Raw genomic sequence first — 20,303 nt, 5'->3', positions numbered from 1 at the left:
GCAGTATAGGTAGTTCCTCAACATTTCTTGCATGCTACATTCAATAAATATCACTTAACTTATCTTTATTATGAAATATGAAATAAGTTGTTCATACTGTCCCCATTTTTTTTTTCTAGGAAAGGCTTTACCTGAAAACCATAGACATCTTGTGTTTCCAAATGGCACATTAGTAATAAGAAATATACACAAGAGTGATAATGCTGGATATGTGTGTGTGGCTTCCAATCCTGATGGCCAAACTTCGAGGAGCAAGCTGAATGTCCAGGTCATGGGTAAGAAATATTAAAATGAGTAATGCCTTAACTGCAAGAATGTAATGCTACAACAGTTTTAATAACTAAAAGATTCTTTCTACTGTAGTACATACAGAAATTTAAAGTGATTGCCTGTTATACATCATTAGATTTCTGCATTATCAGGCACAATTTAATAGTGAAAGTTTCATCTTTTTAAGAAACATGGAAAACTAATAATGAACAAGAAAACAGGAAAACAGGTGACTACTACGAACTATATAGTAAATACATTATTGTAGCCAAGACAGACACTATGCCAAGACCAACAGTAGCATAAGTGTGTGTATATATATATATAGACACACACACACACACACACACACACACACACTACAGCATGGTGAAGGGACTGAAAGAATGTATGATGATGGAAAAGAAATTAGTCAGATTTTTATGGGAGATGCAAATTTAATTATGATAAGGGACTAGAATCCAATAGTAGAAAAAGGAAGATAATGAAAAATAGTAGGAGATAGCCTTGAGGGGAAGGGGGGTGGGGGGGAGGGGGGAGGAGAACTGAAAGGTAAAGCCACCTGGAAGGATCTTGAACGGTACAGTTAATCCTCACAAACAGTTGGTTTAATAATAATGAGAGAAGGTTATATTTTTGGCAGACACCTGCGGACTCCAGAAGGTTTCAGATATTTTTTTTTAAAAAACTGACATATTGTCATAGGGAAGCATGTGACCTTATAAATATTCATATAATACTTTATTATGTCAAGATTGTCTGATTACTGCTTTACTGGTTTCAGCAATTTATTGTCGCCTTCAGATGTGAGAATTAATCCGCAAACATTTTCTTCATGAAATATAAACTCAGGTTATATGTGTTCTGAACATCTTGAAATGGTATAAAATATGTCAATGGAATATGCATCATATTATCACATCATAAAAACTTTCTTGTAAGTAGATGCAGCCTGTAGGAAAATTGAGCAGATCTTTGGAGGAAAGAGAAGCAGCTGTATGAGTATCAATTGCTCAATTGGGAAAAAGTGCATGTAAAGAAAGAAAGACAGAAAAGTGCAAGGAACATATAGATGAACAATGCAAATGAAAAAACTTGAAGTTAATTTTGTGGAAAGGGAAGAGGAAGTAGGTGAAGATGAGAGGGGAAATGTGATACTGCAAGAAGAATTAAGCACAGAAATGCTGAAGTTAAAACATGGCACCTAAATCAGATAACATTCCCGCAAAACTGATGAGATTCTTGGGAGAACCAGCCATGGTGAAACTATTCCAACTGGTATGCAAGATATATCACAGAGCTGAAATACCTTCACTCTTCAAAAATAATAATTCTATTTAGAAGAAGGTAGGTGCACACAGGTGTGAATATTACAGAGCCAAAAGTTTAATAAGATGCTGACACACATTATTTATAAAATAACAGAATGATTAGTAGAAGCTAAACTTGAGTAAGATCAGTTTGGGTCCTCAAGGCATGTAAGAACACATAAGGCAGGAGAGACCCTACATCTTATCTTACAAAATAAAACAAAGTTAAGATAATTCTGTTTCTAATGTATTCAGAGATTTATATGAAGCTCTTGCCATCATTGACAGGAATCATGCACAGAAATCTGAAGATAATAGGGATAAAATATGGGAAACAAAAGGTTATCTGCTACTTGAACAGAAGAAAGTCAATAGGCAGAACAGTCTGCACAGCGAGCAAGTAGTAAAGGAAACCAAAGAGTTTGGAAAAGGAATTGAACTTCAGAGGGAATTATAAAAACTTTAATGTTTAGATATGATATTGTGATCATATCAGAGACAGTTAAAGGCTTGGAAGATCAATTTAACTGATTGGATAATGTAGGAAATATGCTTCAAGATGAATGTCAGAAAATGCAAAACAAGAATAATGGAATACAGTTAAATTAAATCGGTTTATACTAGGGGAGTTAGATTAGAAAATGAGACACTGAAACTGGTTGAAAAGTGTTGCTATTTTGTCAGTAAAATAACTGACAATGGCTGAAGTAGAGAGGATATAAAATGCAGACCGGCAACAGAAAGAAAAGAGTTATTTGTTAGCTTCAAATATAAATTTATAACAACAATAGAAATTCCTGAATGGAATAACACATAAAATAAAGGAAAGGCAGTCACTCACCTATAGTTGACTAATATGCAGTGCATAGAAAAATGCAACAGAAAATAGTGTTCACACTACTTTTTGAGCTCTTGCTGTTTCTCTAGAAAAAGTACACAAAGTGACACCTAAACGTACACACCCATGGCCATGATGAGACATGTTGATTATCAGTTATTGAGAGCAGTTGTCTTGGTAGATGAAAGTGGGGACAGGGTAGAGAAGGATGCACAAGACAAGGAGCAGGTAGTTGGATAATGTGAAGCTGGTTTTCAGGTCTTTTGGCAGATGACCCAGAGGTTGCCCAACAAGACAAAAGGAGTTTGCAGGCAAGAGCATGTAAGAGATAGATAGAGAGGGGGAGGGGGAAGAGAGGGGAGGAAAGCAGAGCAAGCTGGATATGAAGTGAAAGAGAGAATGGGAAGAGATAAAGGTAGAGGGGTGAAGGTGTGGAAATGGGGGAAAGGGGGAAGGGAGAGTGAGAGTGAGTGAGTGAGTGAGAGAGAGAGAGAGAGAGAGAGAGAGAGAGAGAGAGAGAGAGAGAGAGAGAATCCATGTGGGGGGAGGGGGGGGGGGGGAAATTGGTAGGAAAAGGCAATACATGATCTGGACAGTGAGGGAATGGTGTGAACAGAAGACAGAAGGGAAGAGGGATGGTGATGCAGAGGTTTACACCAGGAGGATTTTGAGGATGCAAGATGTGCTGAAGAGACAATTCCCACCAGTGTAGTTCACAGCAAGCTATGCTGAAAGGGTGTATTCAAATGGTGCACATAGTGAAGTAGCTTTTGAAGTCATTTGCCTTGTGCTGCACTGCATATTTTGCTAATGCATGGTCAAGTTCACAATTTGCCACAGTTTGGTGGTGGCCATACATGTGAGTAGACAGCTAATACTTGTCATGCCCACAGACAATGCTGCACAGTGACTGCAGTATAACCTGATGTTTGAAGTGCCTGCATTCACATGTAGCTCTGCCATTTATAAGTGAGAAAATTCCTGGGACTGGGCTGCAGCAGGAGGTGAGGATGGGTGTATGAGACAGAGCTTGAATCTGGGCCAACTACAAAGGAATGATCCATGACTTCAACAGGTGCTTCACTATGTGAGCCATTTGGGTTTTCCTTCCCAGTGGTAGTTTCTCTGAATTATGTGTGTTGGAATTGTCTTTCCAGCATATGATGCTCTCTCTCAATCCTACAGACCTAAACCTATGCTAACCTGTTTTCCACTGTCTCATGTTACACTCTATTCACACAATTTCCTCCCCATTCACATCAAGTACTGTCTTCTCCTACCACTGTTCCCTCCCCTCCCACCTGTCCCACATGGGCATTCTCTCTCTCTTTTTCTCTCTCCCCTCTAATTACCCCTTTTCTCACTCCTTTCCCTTTCTCCCTTCCTCCTTCCCCTTCATCTCCACCGTCCTTACTTTCCTCCCATCCCTTTCTTTCTGTCCCTTCCACCTCTCTATCTATTCTAGCTCAGTTTCATCTTGTTCTGCAGCCTCTGAGTAATCTGTCAAAATATCCAGCTCACACTTATCCCACCTCACCTCATGTATGCTTCCCTACCATCCTTCCCATCTCCATTTACCAAGGCAACTTCTCTCAATAATTGACACCAGTCAGTCTCACTGTGGCACAGTGTGTGTGTTTTTGATGGCTGTATGTGTCAATGTGTAGATTTTTGCTAAAGAAAGAGCAAGAGCTTGAAACCTAATATGAATACTGTTTTCTGTCATATGTTTCTATGCACCACACCTCAGTTAGCTATAGGTGAGTGTTTGCCTTTCCTTTATTTTACAGTTTATTCCATCCAGGGATTTCCATGTTGTTAAACATTGCTGATTTGGCTGCCTTCCTTCCCATCCCTTTTTACCATTGTTAGTGTCATTATTTACGTACTTGCAACTCATTTCTCCATGCTTTATTCCTTAACGTGTCTGTACTTTATTCTCCTCTACAGTAACTGCCTTCAAAATATGCACTGGCCTTCCTCTGTTAAGCAATTTGAATGCCCACTGTTCTAACAGCCCTCCACACTAACAACTGCCGCACTACGATTCCCCGCTAACGCGGTGACACCCACTTTTCAAACATTTAATTCCAGCTCTGTTTTTAACACAGTAGCGACTTGTGTTGCCCATCTTAACTGTTACTCAATCACGCTTGTTTGTTTACGATCCCATTGTATGATGGTGCATGTTAATATAAGGTCATGTGTCTCCTGTATGGCAACACTTCAGTGTTACTCTTTTTGCCTGCAGCCTTTAGCACTTCGTAATTGAAACCTGGCAACAGCATTAATGCTAAGAACTGTCAGAGGGATCTTCTTAAGACATGTTAGCTGTACTTCTTGCTTCTCTATAACACTTTGTGATCTTGCTTTGAACTTCCCACATAGTTCCCTACAAAGTAGGCCTACCCACCAATTATATCCATTACTGGTATAATGCTTCAACCATAAATTTTCACCTACTTATTTTCAACCTTTTTTAACCAGCTGTCACCTGTCTTTTTCAGTCATCCCTTTTGTGTCCATACGACTTAATCAACAATCCCTGCTCATACTATCTCTGCCAATTCTGAAAACTCTTTATTTTCCATAGCGAAACTCCAGTAAACATCCTCTTTCAGAAATCCTGTCTGGCACATGGTATTCTATGTAATGCACTAATCATTAAGATTGGTGTTTCTTGCTGTGTCCCATCATATACCAACAACCTTTACCTTTGCTAGTTTCTTCAGCCCATCGCCCACACCAGTCTGGTTCTTCATAATAATACAATCCAAGCTTGTACCATACTTGATTGCATCTACTCCTTTCTCAAAATCCTTTTACTCTGTGACCACGACTTCCTGAATGCTGTCACTGCAATATACACTCTTGCCTACAGCAGCTGAACAGCATTCGCAGCACCATGCGAGGAGGTTGTCCCAGCTACTCCTGTCTTATGCCAAGATGGGAACACCTCTAGCCAATAAAGAGCCTACCACTCTGATTCAACCCCCCTGTCAACCCCTCATAGCTCCATGACCATCCCTTGCTGACTTACTCCACCTTCCACATCCCCTAAATCTTCCTCCATGCTCCATGAGAAACACAGCTCATGAGCACTCATCACTGAGCACTGTTGTCAACTTATTTGCTAGAATTCTGACCTCTGCAGAAGTCCTAGTACTTTCTAAATGCCTCACCTTTAGCCCAAAATTATGTTCAACTTTGCTGGACTTGTAAATTACCTCATTTCCCTTACCCATTGTATATACAGTGGCAAAATTTCTTTGCTGCACACCCCACTGACAACAGTCAACCAAAATACCACATAGAACCTTGTTTGAAGCATTTCTGATCTTCCTCCCAATGAGATCCACCTCCCCCCCCCCCCCCCCCCACACCTCCCAGTCATCTACTAGTAACTTTTCTAACTTAGTCTTTCTTTACATTCCTAAATCTCTCCCAGTGAGTCCAACTTCACTTATCCCAAGAGCCTTAAAGGACTTCCACAAACTCCTAAAGGTCTTAGGTTCATTCCGAAACCTGACATCTCTATCCAATTCCCACTTCACACCAGCAACTCCTTGCACTCCTACCATTTACCTACTGCCCAAATGCCGCAAACAGGACCTCACAGGTCTCCCTGCCAATTGTCCCATTGTGGCTGAGTACAAAGCTCCCACAGAACAAATCTCTGCTTTTGTTGACCAGTACCTCCACACTGTTGTGCACAACCTTCCAACTAACATTCAAGACTGTATTCACTTCCTTCACCACATTTCCACAATTCCTGTCTCTTTAACTCCAGGCTCCCTGTTCTTCACTGTGGCTGCAACATCCTCTTACACATCGTCATCCCCATTCCCATGGCCCTGCAGCCATGGAACACTACATCTCCCCACTTTCTCCTGATACCAGACTCACCACCTCTTTCCTAATCCTGTGGGCCAACCACATACTGACCCTCAGTTATTTCATTTTTGAAGGCCAAATCTATAAACGAGCTCTTGGTACTGCCATGGGTGCTCAGAAGGCACCACCTTATGCTGACTTATTTTTGGACCGTCCAGAGCAATCCTTTGTATCCAGTCAATTCCTAAAGCACTTTGTCTGGTTCAGAATCACTCATGACATTTTCATGATCTGGTTGTATGGCAGGGACAACCTTCACTCTTTCATCCATAACCTCAACACTTACTCCCAAATCCACATCATCTGGTTCTTCTGAACTCTATAAGCCCCCTTGCTAGATGTCAACCTCCACCTCTCAGATGGGTCCATAATTACATCTGTTCATATCAAGTGCACCAACAGACAACACTACCTCTGTTTTGACAGCTGTTGCCCATTCCATATCAAGAAGTCTATTCCTTACAGCCTTGCCACCCATGGATGTAGCATGAAATATACCAATAATGTTATGAGACCATTAAATGACAGACAGTACCCTATCCATAAATAGATCTGTGTCATTTCCTCCTCTGACACCAATAACCCTGTTAGCCAGCCACAGAGCAGTACTCCTCTGACACCTAGTATCGTCCTGGCTGTGAATAGATCAACCACATCCACCACCCAGGCTTCAATTATCTCTCATAATGCCCTGAGATGAGGAATATCCAACTCAAAATCCCACCATCACACAGAGTAGTGTTTCCTTGATCACCAACTTACAGAAAATTCTAGTCCAGCCCAGCTGCAATCCAGCTCCTGATCCTGCACCTCATGGAGTCATGGGTCATTCTCTTGTGGTCAACCCACACTCAAGACTTATCCAATACACATACCCACTACCTCTTACCACAGTCAAGTGACAGTTTAACAACCTCCTTTGTTTTCTCAATCGGGTGACCATTAATTGTAATAAATGTCCGTGGAGAAAAAAATATTGGCCGGGTCTAGTGGTACTTTTAAAGAAAAAATACTCATCTTGTTTTTTGAGGTCTCCTTTAATCCATTGCTTGAATTTCTTCTGTCTGGAACCCAGAATCTCTTATAGCTCTGGAAACCTAATAGGTTGACGTGTTTCTTGTATAACACTGACGTCAAACTGATTCGTATGTAATTTTCATATTTAATAGTCGTAGATGCCTGGCTGCCATTAATTACAATATTCACTCATTCCATTTATACACAACATGAATCCACAATTTGTCCAATAACTGAGCACAACAGAAAAAAATTACATCACTCCTTCCTTCCTTCCTGCCAGAAAACACACAACACAAACTCACACACAGTTAACATCATTCCTAAGTACATCAGTAAAGATGTAGTCGTACTAAGATCTAAACATAGAACATTAAATTGAAAATAATTTACAGAAAATGAAATTCACTCAACAGCATACAGAACAATTATGATAATATATATTCACATAAATAAATATTTCATCTTTTTATGGTACAGTAATTTTATGAAATTTGTTTTTTAATCACAGGGCTTCAATTTAACCAGATTTTTATAAAATAATTATTTTTTGTATTTCTCTTTTTAGTTAGGCATTTTTAGTTTGTTAAATGAGCTTAGTATTAAGTATCAGATTTTAAATGTGTTTTTTCCAGTGTGAATTTTTTTAGATAAATTAATTTTATAGATGTCACAGAAAATTTTATAATTGTGTTAGCACAACATACACTACTATACAGTCGGAGCTTAAAACATTTCAAATACGGTCAAAAAAAGGGTAATATCCTAAATTTGAGAATATACATGATCCAAACGGGCTATTGCATGTTACACACCCTCTGATAGTTTCGCTCGCATTCCACTGCGAGGAAAGTCTCACAGGTGTGCACAATGTTTACAAATTTGAAAAGCAGAACATGCAGGAAAACAAGTGTTTACGAAATATCATCATAGGTTTCTGTGGCCTGAATAGCTGACAGCTGGTAAAAGGATTCGTTTAGCGTGCAATGAATTGGAGGGTGATGTCCGATGGTTCTTCATACTGCTGATGGTCTTGATGATTTTTTTAGGAGTGGACACAGCTCCTAAGGTATTTCCTACAACATTTCGCAGTGTATCAGCTTCAAAATCCAAAGTTCCCTAATCACATATATGAAATATTTCATGAGAAAATTTCAAGATAAACAAGGCTCTCAGAATCTGCATTTCAAAAAAAGAGAGAAATGTCAAAATGACTTCTTAATTGATTTGAAGTTAAGTGAAAAGAATGCCTGGCAAACCCTTAGGCAAAAGCAAATACTAACTCATCTTGAAAAGAAATTTTTGAAAAAGGTTACTTCTAGCAAAACAATTAGATTTTGTCAAAAGTAACTATGCTGTTGAATTTTGTATAAATACTAATTAGTAATATTAAAAATAGTACTCATACTAAGACAGAAACTGCATATCAAATATTAATGTATCAGGAGTAACAAGACTAAAACTAATGCTGAACAATCAGCAAATTTTAACTTGGATGCAGAAAATAATAAGATAAATGATTTGTTCTCTTATACACTTGTCTTCCTAAAATTACTCAATTTTTGAAAAGTTAATACTACACTCCTGGAAATGGAAAAAAGAACACATTGACACCGGTGTGTCAGACCCACCATACTTGCTCTGGACACTGCGAGAGGGCTGTACAAGCAATGATCACACGCACGGCACAGCGGACACACAGGGCCAACACCCGGCATCATGGTGTGGGGAGCGATCTCCTACACTGGCCGTACACCACTGGTGATCGTCGAGGGGACACTGAATAGTGCACAGTACATCCAAGCCGTCATCGAACCCATCGTTCTACCATTCCTAGACCGGCAAGGGAACTTGCTGTTCCAACAGGACAATGCACGTCCGCATGTATCCCGTGCCACCCAACATGCTCTAGAAGGTGTAAGTCAACTACCCTGGCCAGCAAGATCTCCAGATCTGTCCCCCATTGAGCATGTTTGGGACTGGATGAAGCGTCGTCTCACGCGGTCTGCACGTCCAGCACGAACGCTGGTCCAACTGAGGCGCCAGGTGGAAATGGCATGGCAAGCCGTTCCACAGGACTACATCCAGCATCTCTACGATCGTCTCCATGGGAGAATAGCAGCCTGCATTGCTGCGAAAGGTGGATATACACTGTACTAGTGCCAACTTTGTGCATGCTCTGTTGCCTGTGTCTATGTGCCTGTGGTTCTGTCAGTGTGATCATGTGATGTATCTGACCCCAGGAATGTGTCAATAAAGTTTCCCCTTCCTGGGACAGTGAATTCACGGTGTTCTTATTTCAATTTCCAGGAGTGTATTTTGAAAACAGTCTTTTCTGTTACTTTCAACATAACTGTAAAATATAATACCACTTGCGATATTGTAGATTACGATACGAATTTCACTACTAAAAAATGTGATACCATATCTTAGAAGCAAGTCCTCTGTGCCTTTTTGGCACTATCAAGGATTACAATAGCATTTTACACTGTTAATAGTTCATGAAATACTGTGTGCAGCATAGACACTACTAAAATTTCAAAGCATTTGATAAATTTCTGTGTACCATATAAGCAATACTCAGTTCCAGGATAGTAGATTATGTGTATAGCAGTGCAGTTATAAGCCCAGTGTGTTAACATGGCACATCTTCAATTGGGAATACCATATGGTAAAATCTGTTATATAAGCAAAAGTTCTTTATGACAATTTAAGTTCAAATCCAGTTGAGGGTAACATGTAGCGTGTTTAAACACACAGCTACATTCACTATCAATTTGTTTCAACTCATGGTTGAGGATACTATACAACATCAATGAAATAACTTACATTTATAAGCACTATGGTGAATGTCCATAGAAACATGTCATGTAACTAACACTTAAAGCGCAAAAATGAAAATGTCCTTCCCAGATCATGGGGTTGTCTGAAATTTACATACCACTTCTGGTTGAAAATTCACTTAAAACTAGATACAATTGGAAAATGTCCACTTAGGTAATACACAAGATTATATGCTGTACACAGATGATATTGTGTATCAAATTTTGGGAAACAAGTGTGCACAGATTTCAATAACTCTCCTGATAGCTTGTACACACTTCAGTGAAGATAGGATTTGTTTGTTTCAGAGTTGTGTGTCATAGACATCTACATAAAATTGCATGGTGCACTCTGCACTGTTTACAAGTAGTTCAAATACAAAGAATAGCATACATATATTACTAGTTATCAGACAGTATCTTCAAGGTATTTACATAATGATAAAATGTTATGCCATGTTTATGGGGTGTGAGTATAGTATTCAGTGGCAAAGTAGTCTTTGTACCTATTAGTATCTTTAATAATCAACCCCATACTCATAGTTGGTTACATAAATAACAAAACATAAAGAAAATATGTAATAGCGCTAAGATATTTACAAGTCAATGCATGGAATATGGTTGTGTTGAAACACTTAAAAACTACAATTTCTGTACAGATAAATGTTGATCACTACATGTTTCAATAAGTCACTGTATGGTTGTAACACTTGGTGCACATCAAGCACAAGACAAATTCAGTATGGAGTTCCCCATGTGGGGTACAATGTTTTAAAAACTTAGTATATACCTCATCATGTTTTCAGAAAAGAACAAAATAACTCCCATCTCTCATCATATTTTCAGAAACAGTAATGAAACTGTTATATGTCTCAAGTGTATAGTCTGGTACAATACATACTTCAATTCATAAAACCTTTTGAATACTGAGTACATCAACCATCAAGTGTTCAGATGTGTCATCCTGACTTACCTTATATGGTTCGGTGTAAGTATAAAAAATTTCATAAATTCAGAAGTAAACAGTTTTCCTTCTCATTATCTTTTAACAGTGTACAAGTATGTAGTGCTATCTAGGTATAGTTGTTAATTCAGTAAAAATGTTCTCCAGTTTACTTCCTATTTTCAAGTGTCATGATCTTCACCTTAATTACTAACAAGGTGCTTAATCACTTTTCAGTGTACAGATTACTGACATTTTGCCTAATTACAAAAGATGTCACACTTCACATAGAATCAGCCTTTCTGCATAAATATAACTGAGTATTTACTTGCATCTGTTACTTCAAATCAAAAGCAGCTTGCATTACAAACCTTGCTGGCTATGTGTGTCTTTCATAAACTTTCTCCACAGTAAGAAAAGACAGGTTCACTAACCAGTCCCTACCTTACTTCATTCCCCTCATTACATCAGTAATACATCAACACTTCATTAAATACATCAAATATCTCCTCATTGTATCAATTTAATAACTTCATCTCATGTCTTCATAATATCACCTCATTACTCCACTCAATACTCCATAGTAATAATTACCTAAAAAAATCACCTGCTTCATATTACACAACAGATCAACCTCACAAAATGACACCACATAGCAGCAGACTTCACAACTCGTATAGCTTTTCGTCTAACAACAGAAACAGACATTACACTATTTACATGTTTTATTACTTTACTGTATGTAATCACTGCATTGTTTGCACAACTCATTACTGTATGCAATCACGTTACTTCAACTTAAGGTTCAGAAAGGTAACACCCCCTACAATCACTTCATTACTTTCAAATTCACTCCACTAGGCAACTGTACTTTCACTTGTTACATTATACAAACACTTTGAAAACTAGTGCATGACACTAAATATCTCAGGTGTGGTCTTCTACTAATAGCTATATGCACCATACACTTCCTCAAAATTTACCAAAAATTGGGTAGACACTGTGTACGAATCTCATTGTTCGTGCAATTATGCAACCTTTTACACTTTCATGTTTTCTGGTTACTCAGGGTGTTCAACTTAATTTGATATACTTGTACATTTTGTAAAATTCCATTACCCTTTTGTACTCAGAAAATAATCAAATAGGTGTTAACTCTCTGAATTTTACATAATCAGTGTTGTATAGATTTTATGTTTCTGTTTACTCTAAAAAATGACTGTTCACCAATGTTTCTGTTCAAAATATATGTTTCCCTCTCTCAAAATGTTAACTACACATTACCCAAAATCTAAGACAGTTGAAGATACTACCTAACTTTTTACGAAGTAGTGACAGGATAGGAAGAAGAGTAAGTGACATATCCAATGAAGTGTCCTAGACAGATCTTGAGATCCCCTACTTATCTTCTGAAAATTTTGAAAACTAAGTTTTTCGGATGTAAGGTTTCAAGGCAGTAACATTTCTCAAAGCTGAGTTTTCTGGACTTAGGATATACCAGTCTGTGTGCATTGGGGTGGGGGATTTCAACTACTTCAAAGGGTCCAATGTTAATATAGAAGAATTTCTTATGTTTGGAAGTGAGTAATTTTGATCATTCATGAGTTTTAACAAGGACCAAGTCACCAAGATTTATCTGAGTGTTTTTTATTTTGTTTTCATGTTACTTTTTCCTAGTGTCACCTTGTTTCTTCATTATGTTCTTAACATTTTCTTCTCTTTCCTCGGCTGAAATGGATGTACAAGTTGGGAAATCTATGGATTCATTTATGAAATTTGGTGGCTTCCTACTAAACATAACTTCAAAAGGGGAAAAAATCTGTAGTTGATTGTTGTAAACTATTTATAACATCTTCAAAATCTGCAGTGTGTTCAATCCAGGATGTATGTTTATGGCTGCAATATGTTCTATACAATCTCCCAATTTCTCGCATGCTTCTCTCTGCTGGGTTACTGGACAGATTATAGGCAGATATTAAAATGTGTTTAATTTTTGTTCTTTGTATCATATATCTCCAATTGTTTACAATGAATTGTGACCTGTCATCTGATAAGATGGCTTCAGGTTAACCTATTGTATGGATATACTTGTTTTCAGCTATTAATGCAATTGTGTGGCTAGTGGCTTTCCTAATAGGGCAGAGTTTAATAAATTTTGAGACAATGTCTACCATCACCATAATGTAATTGGATCCTCCTTTTGATGTCGGGAGGGGTCCATAAAGATCAACAGCCATGTGACTTAATGGTTTTTCAAAGTTCGTAGCTTTCATGAGTATAACTAACTAATTAATTTTTCAATAAAGTGTTCTGGCCAGCATAGTTTCTGAACATCTGAGTCTTCTTGGGTTCTATGAAACAGTATACCTTTGGGTACTTTGTAGAATTTTGCAACTTTACCTTCTCCTGGCTTTCCTAATGGGCTCTTAACTCGTTTCCAATTGTTATCATGATTTTGGTTCCTTGTGATGTCATCACAAATGGCTTTAATAGTTTTCTCACTCTTTACTCCTTACATGTACTTAAGTGTAAACTTTCTCTTCCTCTTGGTCATGAAGTATTTGGTCATTCCCTACAAGTAATTGAGATTATGCATCTGCAATTTTTTTATCTGAATCTTTGATGTATCTAATTTCATAATCAAATAGAAGAATCATTTTCCTCTTGGTTAACCACCTGTGGTACAACCTACATTCTTGTAAGTAACTCAGTGCCTTATAGTCAGAAAACACTATTACTTTGTGGCCTAGAAGGTACCTCTTAAATTTTGTAAAAGCCCAATGTAAGGCAAGAAATTCCTTTTCAGTCTCTGTGTATTAATGCTCATGTTTTAATAGGATTCTACTCACAAATGCTGAGGAACAACACTTCCTTATTCCATTTTCTTCATTTATTTGAAATAAATGAGCTGCTAAGCTATAGTTACTTGAGTCACAGCATAAACAAAATGGTAGAGGAAAGTCTGGTCTAAATAGGATCCTACCATTGCATAGGGTTTGTTTGATCTTTTCAAAATCTTCCTGACAGTTTTCATCCCATTTCAAAATTACATTTTTCTTAAGTAGGTTACTAAGACAAAGTGTGGTTAATACTTAGTTGCCTAAAAGTTTTTGGTAAAATCCTACTAAACAAAAAAATGATTTCAGTTGCTTCCTATTCCTTGGGTATGGGGTTGGTAACTTAGCAATGGTTTCTATCTTTTCAGTATAAGTAGAATACCTTCTTCAGAAATGTAATGACCTAAAAATTTTATTTATTTCATTCCAAAATTACATTTTTCTAGTTTTAAAGTGATACTCCCTTCCCTTAATTTTGAAAATATTTCCTTCGACAATCGGTAAGTATCATCTCAATTTAAGTTACATGCCAAAATGTCATCTACAAAGGTATCTAATTTAGATCTTAGTTCTTCATCCAATACACAGTCCAATGCTCTAACGAATTCAGCCAATGACACAGTTAAACCAAATGGTACAATCTTGTACTGATAAACTTACCGTTGTACAAGAAGGCAGTATATTTTCTAGATTCTGGTGACAGAGGTATTTGATGAAAACCTGATGTTAAATCTAGGGTACTCATTAGTTTTATGCTCTTGAGTTTATACATGAGTTCATCCATATTTTCAGGGTAACCATTTTCTCTTTGTATGTACCTGTTCAAAATCCGAGAGCCCAGAACAATTTCAACACCCCCCCCCCCCCCCCACATCTTTTAGAAACACTGACTATCAGGTTATTTTATCCACTTTTACTCTCTTCTATACTCCCAAATCTTTCAAGTTTTTGTAACTCTTTTTCTATCACTTCTCTCTTAGAAATTGGAACATCATATGGTTTTTGAAAAAATGGGGTATGAGATTTCATCCTAAGATCACATTCAAAATTCATGACTATGCTTGGTACACCACTAAAAACATCTTAATACTCATAAAGTAAGGATTTAAGTTCACTTTTCTGTCCATCATCTAAACTGTTTGCATTTGTGACTTTTTCATTTAACAGTCTGTATGATGTCATCATATATACTTCCCTCCTCTAAACACTCTGTTGTAAAAACTTCCTCTTCAATGCAAGTTAATTTATTTGCCTTACCTTTCAATGGACTGTCCCTTACTACAAGAAAGGTGCTTGTACAATTTTAGTATTATGGCCTAAAATAAACAGAGATTTCTCTTTCCAGTTAATTACTGCATTTGTTTTATGTAGCCAGTCAACCCCTAAAATTACATGCTCATTCCAATCCTGTACCACAAGAAACCCAGGGGTAAATGTAGCATCAGATAATTTGTAAAGATATGCAAGCCTGGACTTTAATTTGTTTACTGTGTCTGCAAGTTGTTCCTCTAGCCTTGACTCCCACAGCAGGTGTTTCTAAATAGTTAGGATGTTGTCTGTGTTCTTTACTCAAAGTTTCTAAAATGCCTTAAATCTGACTACCACTATCCAAAAGGCACCTCCCACCCAGTTCCAGATTTTTAGATTAATGTAAGGAATTTTGATCTGATCATTGGTATTATGCTCAACAGGTTCAGTAAGTAAGTCTTGTTGTATTTCATCAAAGTTATTCAGGTCGACCTCCATATTTATTAACTGTTTACCTGTCTGATTGCTAAGTTTACTTTCTTACTGTTACTATCTGTCACATAAATCTAGGATCCTCTCTCTAGCCTCTTTATCATAACAATGTGAGTTTTGTTCTGAACTTTTGTTGCATTTTCCCTCAACATCACTTAAGTCTTGAGCATGGCTGAGCAATTCTGATTCTTTAGCTTTGAGATGACTCAAATGTTCTGCAAAAAAAAAAAAAAAAAAAGAACTTTGTACCATTAAGTTCAATTAATTCTGAAAATTCTCCATCATTATGATCACAACTTCACTTCTTCCTTTAAACCAACAAAATATTTCACATCTCCAGCACTATCATCAGTCATCAATAGTAAAATCAGCATCATCAACATCTGCCTCCTTCACAACATCATTATCACTAACACCATCATTTACAGAACTATACATAATGCTCTTACCTTTGGTATTATCTCTTTCAGCTCAAATAAATTTTTAAGAATATTATTTTCACTACAGTTAGTATACACATTTACCTTGATATAACCCCTCAAAAAGAAGTCTAATGGCGTGACATTCAGAGTGTATGGGGACTCTGACCTTCTCAGTAAATGTGTCTTTCAGCACATCCTGTACATTCACATTCCACTGTGGGGGTGAACCATCATGCTGTAGGAGGATGGACAGCTACAGCCATTTGATCTGTGGTAGCAGGAACTGTTCATGCATGTTCAGGTAAACATTTCCTATTATTGTTTTCTCTGCAAAGACCAAGGGACCTATCACCCCACTGTGCATTAGGCCACACCAAACATTAAACTTCTGGCTATCACGGATGTGTTTGCAAGTGTGGAGCCAGTTTTCAGAGCCCCAAATTCTAATATTGTGGAGATTCACATATCCAGAAATGTGGAACTTTGCTCCATGTGAAAACAAGCACTTTTTCAGGTAGTTGTTGTCAGCATCAGTGGATGTTAGTTGTGGAAAACACCAATATATACCACAGAGGACCAATGTTTGGCTGCAATGCTTGGACCATTTGTACCTTGTATCGAAGAAGATGTAACCATTTATGTAATGTGTTATGGACAGTGACTATGATTCTTCCAATCTGCATGGTGCACAACAAATTGAGTTTTGGAGGATGTACTAAAATGAAGCTTGGACTCAATCAACATATGCTTGAGACATGGGCAGTCTTTCACTTCGAGGAAAGTCTTCAACACTGTCTGTCTCTTTACAGTTTTGAATCATCTCACTATGCTTGCTTTTGCCAGTGGTACCCTCTCATAATGGCAGCAATAATTATGCAGTGTCACTGTCACAGATTTGGATTCTGCACACCAGATGAACTGGTTTCTACTATTATGTTGCCATCTTGATGCTGTCCAAGTCAAATCTGTAACAAAGCACAAAGAAAAAAGTTTACAGTAATAGCTGCAGTAACTGCTCCTGCCAATATTAATCTCATTCCACTCCCTGAAATCTGATCTTCTTGATATTCATGGAAGAAGATTTATGAATCAATAAGTGCATTGCTGAATCATCTGTTTTTTGATCTGCCATCTGCTAGCTAAGCTAGTTAAGGTTGACTAACTAAGCAGCTGTGCCAAGAAACCTATGGGTAACAATCAAGATCATTCAGCCTCTGTTGAAACAATTAATCCCATCACCCACTATGCCTAGTGTTTAGAGTGAACAATTAGCAGCTCAGTTAGAAAAGCAGCAGATTTATTTAAAATGAGGTTCATTTTTAAAGTAAGAAACGATTTGTGTTGGAGTAAGAGGAACTTTATTTATGAAATAAATTGTATCACAAACTACAATAAGCACCATCCCAGTGTCAAGGAACTCTGCTGCCTGACCATTAAACCAATTAGCAACAGTTTCTTTCATCATGTCATGATCTTACAAGACCTTCCCACCAAGAAATTCCTTCAGTTTTGGAAACAGGTGGAAGTCTGATGTGCCAAGTCATGGCTGTGTGCTGGATGATCCAGTAATGAAACTTGTTCAGTTGCACATTTGTTCTTGCTGCAACATGAGGCCAGGCATTCTTGTGAAGCAGAATGATGCTGCTAGAGAGCAGTCCCTGCCACCAATTTTGAATAGCATGCCTAAGCTTTAACAATGTTTCACAATACCTCTCAATATTTATTGTCATTCTTCTTGGCAAAACATCTAACAGAAGAATATCTTTCCAGTACGAAAAAACCGTGGCCATGATTTTCCATATTGAAAAATGTTCATGGTTTTGCTGGGGAGTTTCAATGATGCCACTCACTGGTTTGATGTTCATCTCTGGAGTGTAATGCACAATCCGCATTTCATCACCAGTCACATTTGACTCATGAACTCGTCACCATCCTTGAGATTGCGCTCCAAAACAAAGAAACCAGAGTGTTCATCATCATGAACATTGTCCTTTCTTCATTGTCCTACACCATTTATGCACATTTGTGCCATTCATTACACCTGGACCTTTAACTTCAACAAGCTGCCAGTGAATTTCAGCAGGGTTAACTTGTTTTGCATTTAAGGATCAAATAACCAAGCACACTTCACAATCAGCAGGATTACTGACTGACAAAGCAGTATAACCATGCAGCCAACACTGGCAGAGGAGTGAAACATAATGGTGGCATGGTGAGAGACTGGCCAAGAGTAGATGACCATGAACAGATGCCATGTGAGAGGATGTATGGACATGACACACTGTAGTTCTTACTTTAAAAATGACACATGTGTAATGTCTTACTTGACATTACTTGCAGTTTTCAAGTAAAAATAAGCAAAATTAAAGATTCTTTATTAATATCACATCATCAGACCTCATGAATCAATAATGAAAGTTAATAAGAGTACATGTATCAAGTAAAACTTATGAGCTTATACAGAATGGTTTAAGTTCTCCTTACAAACATCTAATACATTTACACTGCCAGACAGATAACTGTTTGAATGTAAAAGTCAATATATCAGGAACAGACTGGTGTAACTGAGTGTACCAGTGCTGGTGTTCATATAAAACATACAGTACCCACTTTTAATGTTACACCTCTCCTTCCACTGAAATTTGCATCATATTATGCAATTAGTAGAGTTGTTAAAATTAGGCATTGTTATTTCATTAGTTAGTTCCTGCCCACTATCCTTCCCACCCATCCCACAGTGGTATTCTGCCATCCACCGAACCCACACAATATACTTGTTCATCCCTACACAACCCCTACTCCCAAACCCTTATCTCATGATTCATACCCCAGAAATAGACCTAGACGCAAGACCTGTCCTATACGTGCTCCCGCTACCATCTACTCCAGTCCAGTCAAAGTCATTACCTATCCCATCAAAGGCAGGGCTACACCCATCACGCACTGGTGCTGCTTCTCACAGTGTGGCCACAGTTGCCTGAGACTGCAATCATGTGTGTGTGAATTGCATCAGTGTGAGTGTGTATGTGTGTATTTGCCATCTAATTCTAATGAAGGCCTTACTGTCTGAAAGTTATATTTGTGACAGTCTTTTTGTTGTGCCTATCTGTGACTCAGTGTCTCCACTGTATGGTGAGTAGCAAATTTCCTTTTCACAATATCATTAGTTAGATGGTTACAAATGAAATCATTACCAGAGCACTACAAATTGTTATCAATATTTCATCCTCTGGAGGGAAACATGTTTTACATGTTTGTTCTGGAGCAAGGAACGGCATCTCTAGATGTATTTCTATTCAAACCATTTTCTACCTGGCATCCTCTACACATCGTAGGAGTTTGTAGGTGGTGATTTGATTCACTTCATAATGCTGATGCATACATATATATTTCTCAATTAACAGCACGTATGTGAAGATTGTCTCTCATGCTAGGAGAAATGCCTTCAAGAATGAACAGTAAGTATAATAAAATGTATAATATTGTTCTAACTACTTTGGACTGGTAAAATATTTGTTCAGTTTAAAACTTTTATTATTCACATTATTATATCTCTTCGTTGTACACATTTAGCATAGTTGTTGACTGTAGGAAGTTATGTAATATGAAAGTAAAGTAACAACTGCAAAATTGTTTCTCTTCTAGAGGCTCCAGCCATTGATCCTATACCCACGAAATCTGATCTTCAAGAGGGTATGCGCATACATCTGAACTGTGTAGTTACCAAAGGGGATTTTCCAATTACATTTCGCTGGCTAAAAGATGGATCAGAGATACCTCCAGCACTAGCTGTGACTGAGAAGAGTCTCGATGATTACTCAAGAGCATTAACATTCAACAGCCTATCTGTGCTTCATTCAGGAAATTATACATGCCAAGCCTCAAATGCTGTTGCAACAACCAACCACACAACACTGCTGGTAGTAAATGGTATACCTTTCTGTTTATGATTGAGAATAACTCTAAGTATCATGTCAATATAAGTTCCTTTTTTTAAAAAAATTTAGGTAAAGGATGATTCATAATACATGCATACCACAAATTTTATTCTTGTAGTAGTATCAAAAATATGGTCCTCATTTATTTTTATTCATAATCCTGTGTGTCCTTTGTAATTTCAATTATTCCAATTATTTTATGAAGATTGTTCTGTACATGTTACTACATCACAATACAAAATATGTCAAATAGTTTCAGCCATATTGCAGCA

The 20,303-nt window shown here is 37.6% G+C and overlaps 1 protein-coding gene across 1 annotated transcript in view; it reads left to right on the top strand.

The window, feature by feature from the left end:
- LOC124775688 (Down syndrome cell adhesion molecule-like) overlaps positions 1-20,303 on the top strand; it is a 195,830-nt gene that overhangs the window by 117,033 nt on the left and 58,494 nt on the right. Inside the window, exons 6-7 of the mRNA XM_047250517.1 lie at positions 120-275; positions 19,739-20,023. Coding sequence (XP_047106473.1) covers positions 120-275; positions 19,739-20,023 — 441 coding nt within the window. The remainder of the gene's footprint in view (positions 1-119; positions 276-19,738; positions 20,024-20,303) is intronic.

Source organism: Schistocerca piceifrons, chromosome 2 (genome assembly GCF_021461385.2).
Source record: "Schistocerca piceifrons isolate TAMUIC-IGC-003096 chromosome 2, iqSchPice1.1, whole genome shotgun sequence".
NCBI classification, from domain to species: domain Eukaryota; kingdom Metazoa; phylum Arthropoda; class Insecta; order Orthoptera; family Acrididae; genus Schistocerca; species Schistocerca piceifrons.
Note: the sequence above shows the minus strand (reverse complement) of the source record. Positions and strands in the feature narration are given on the sequence as shown.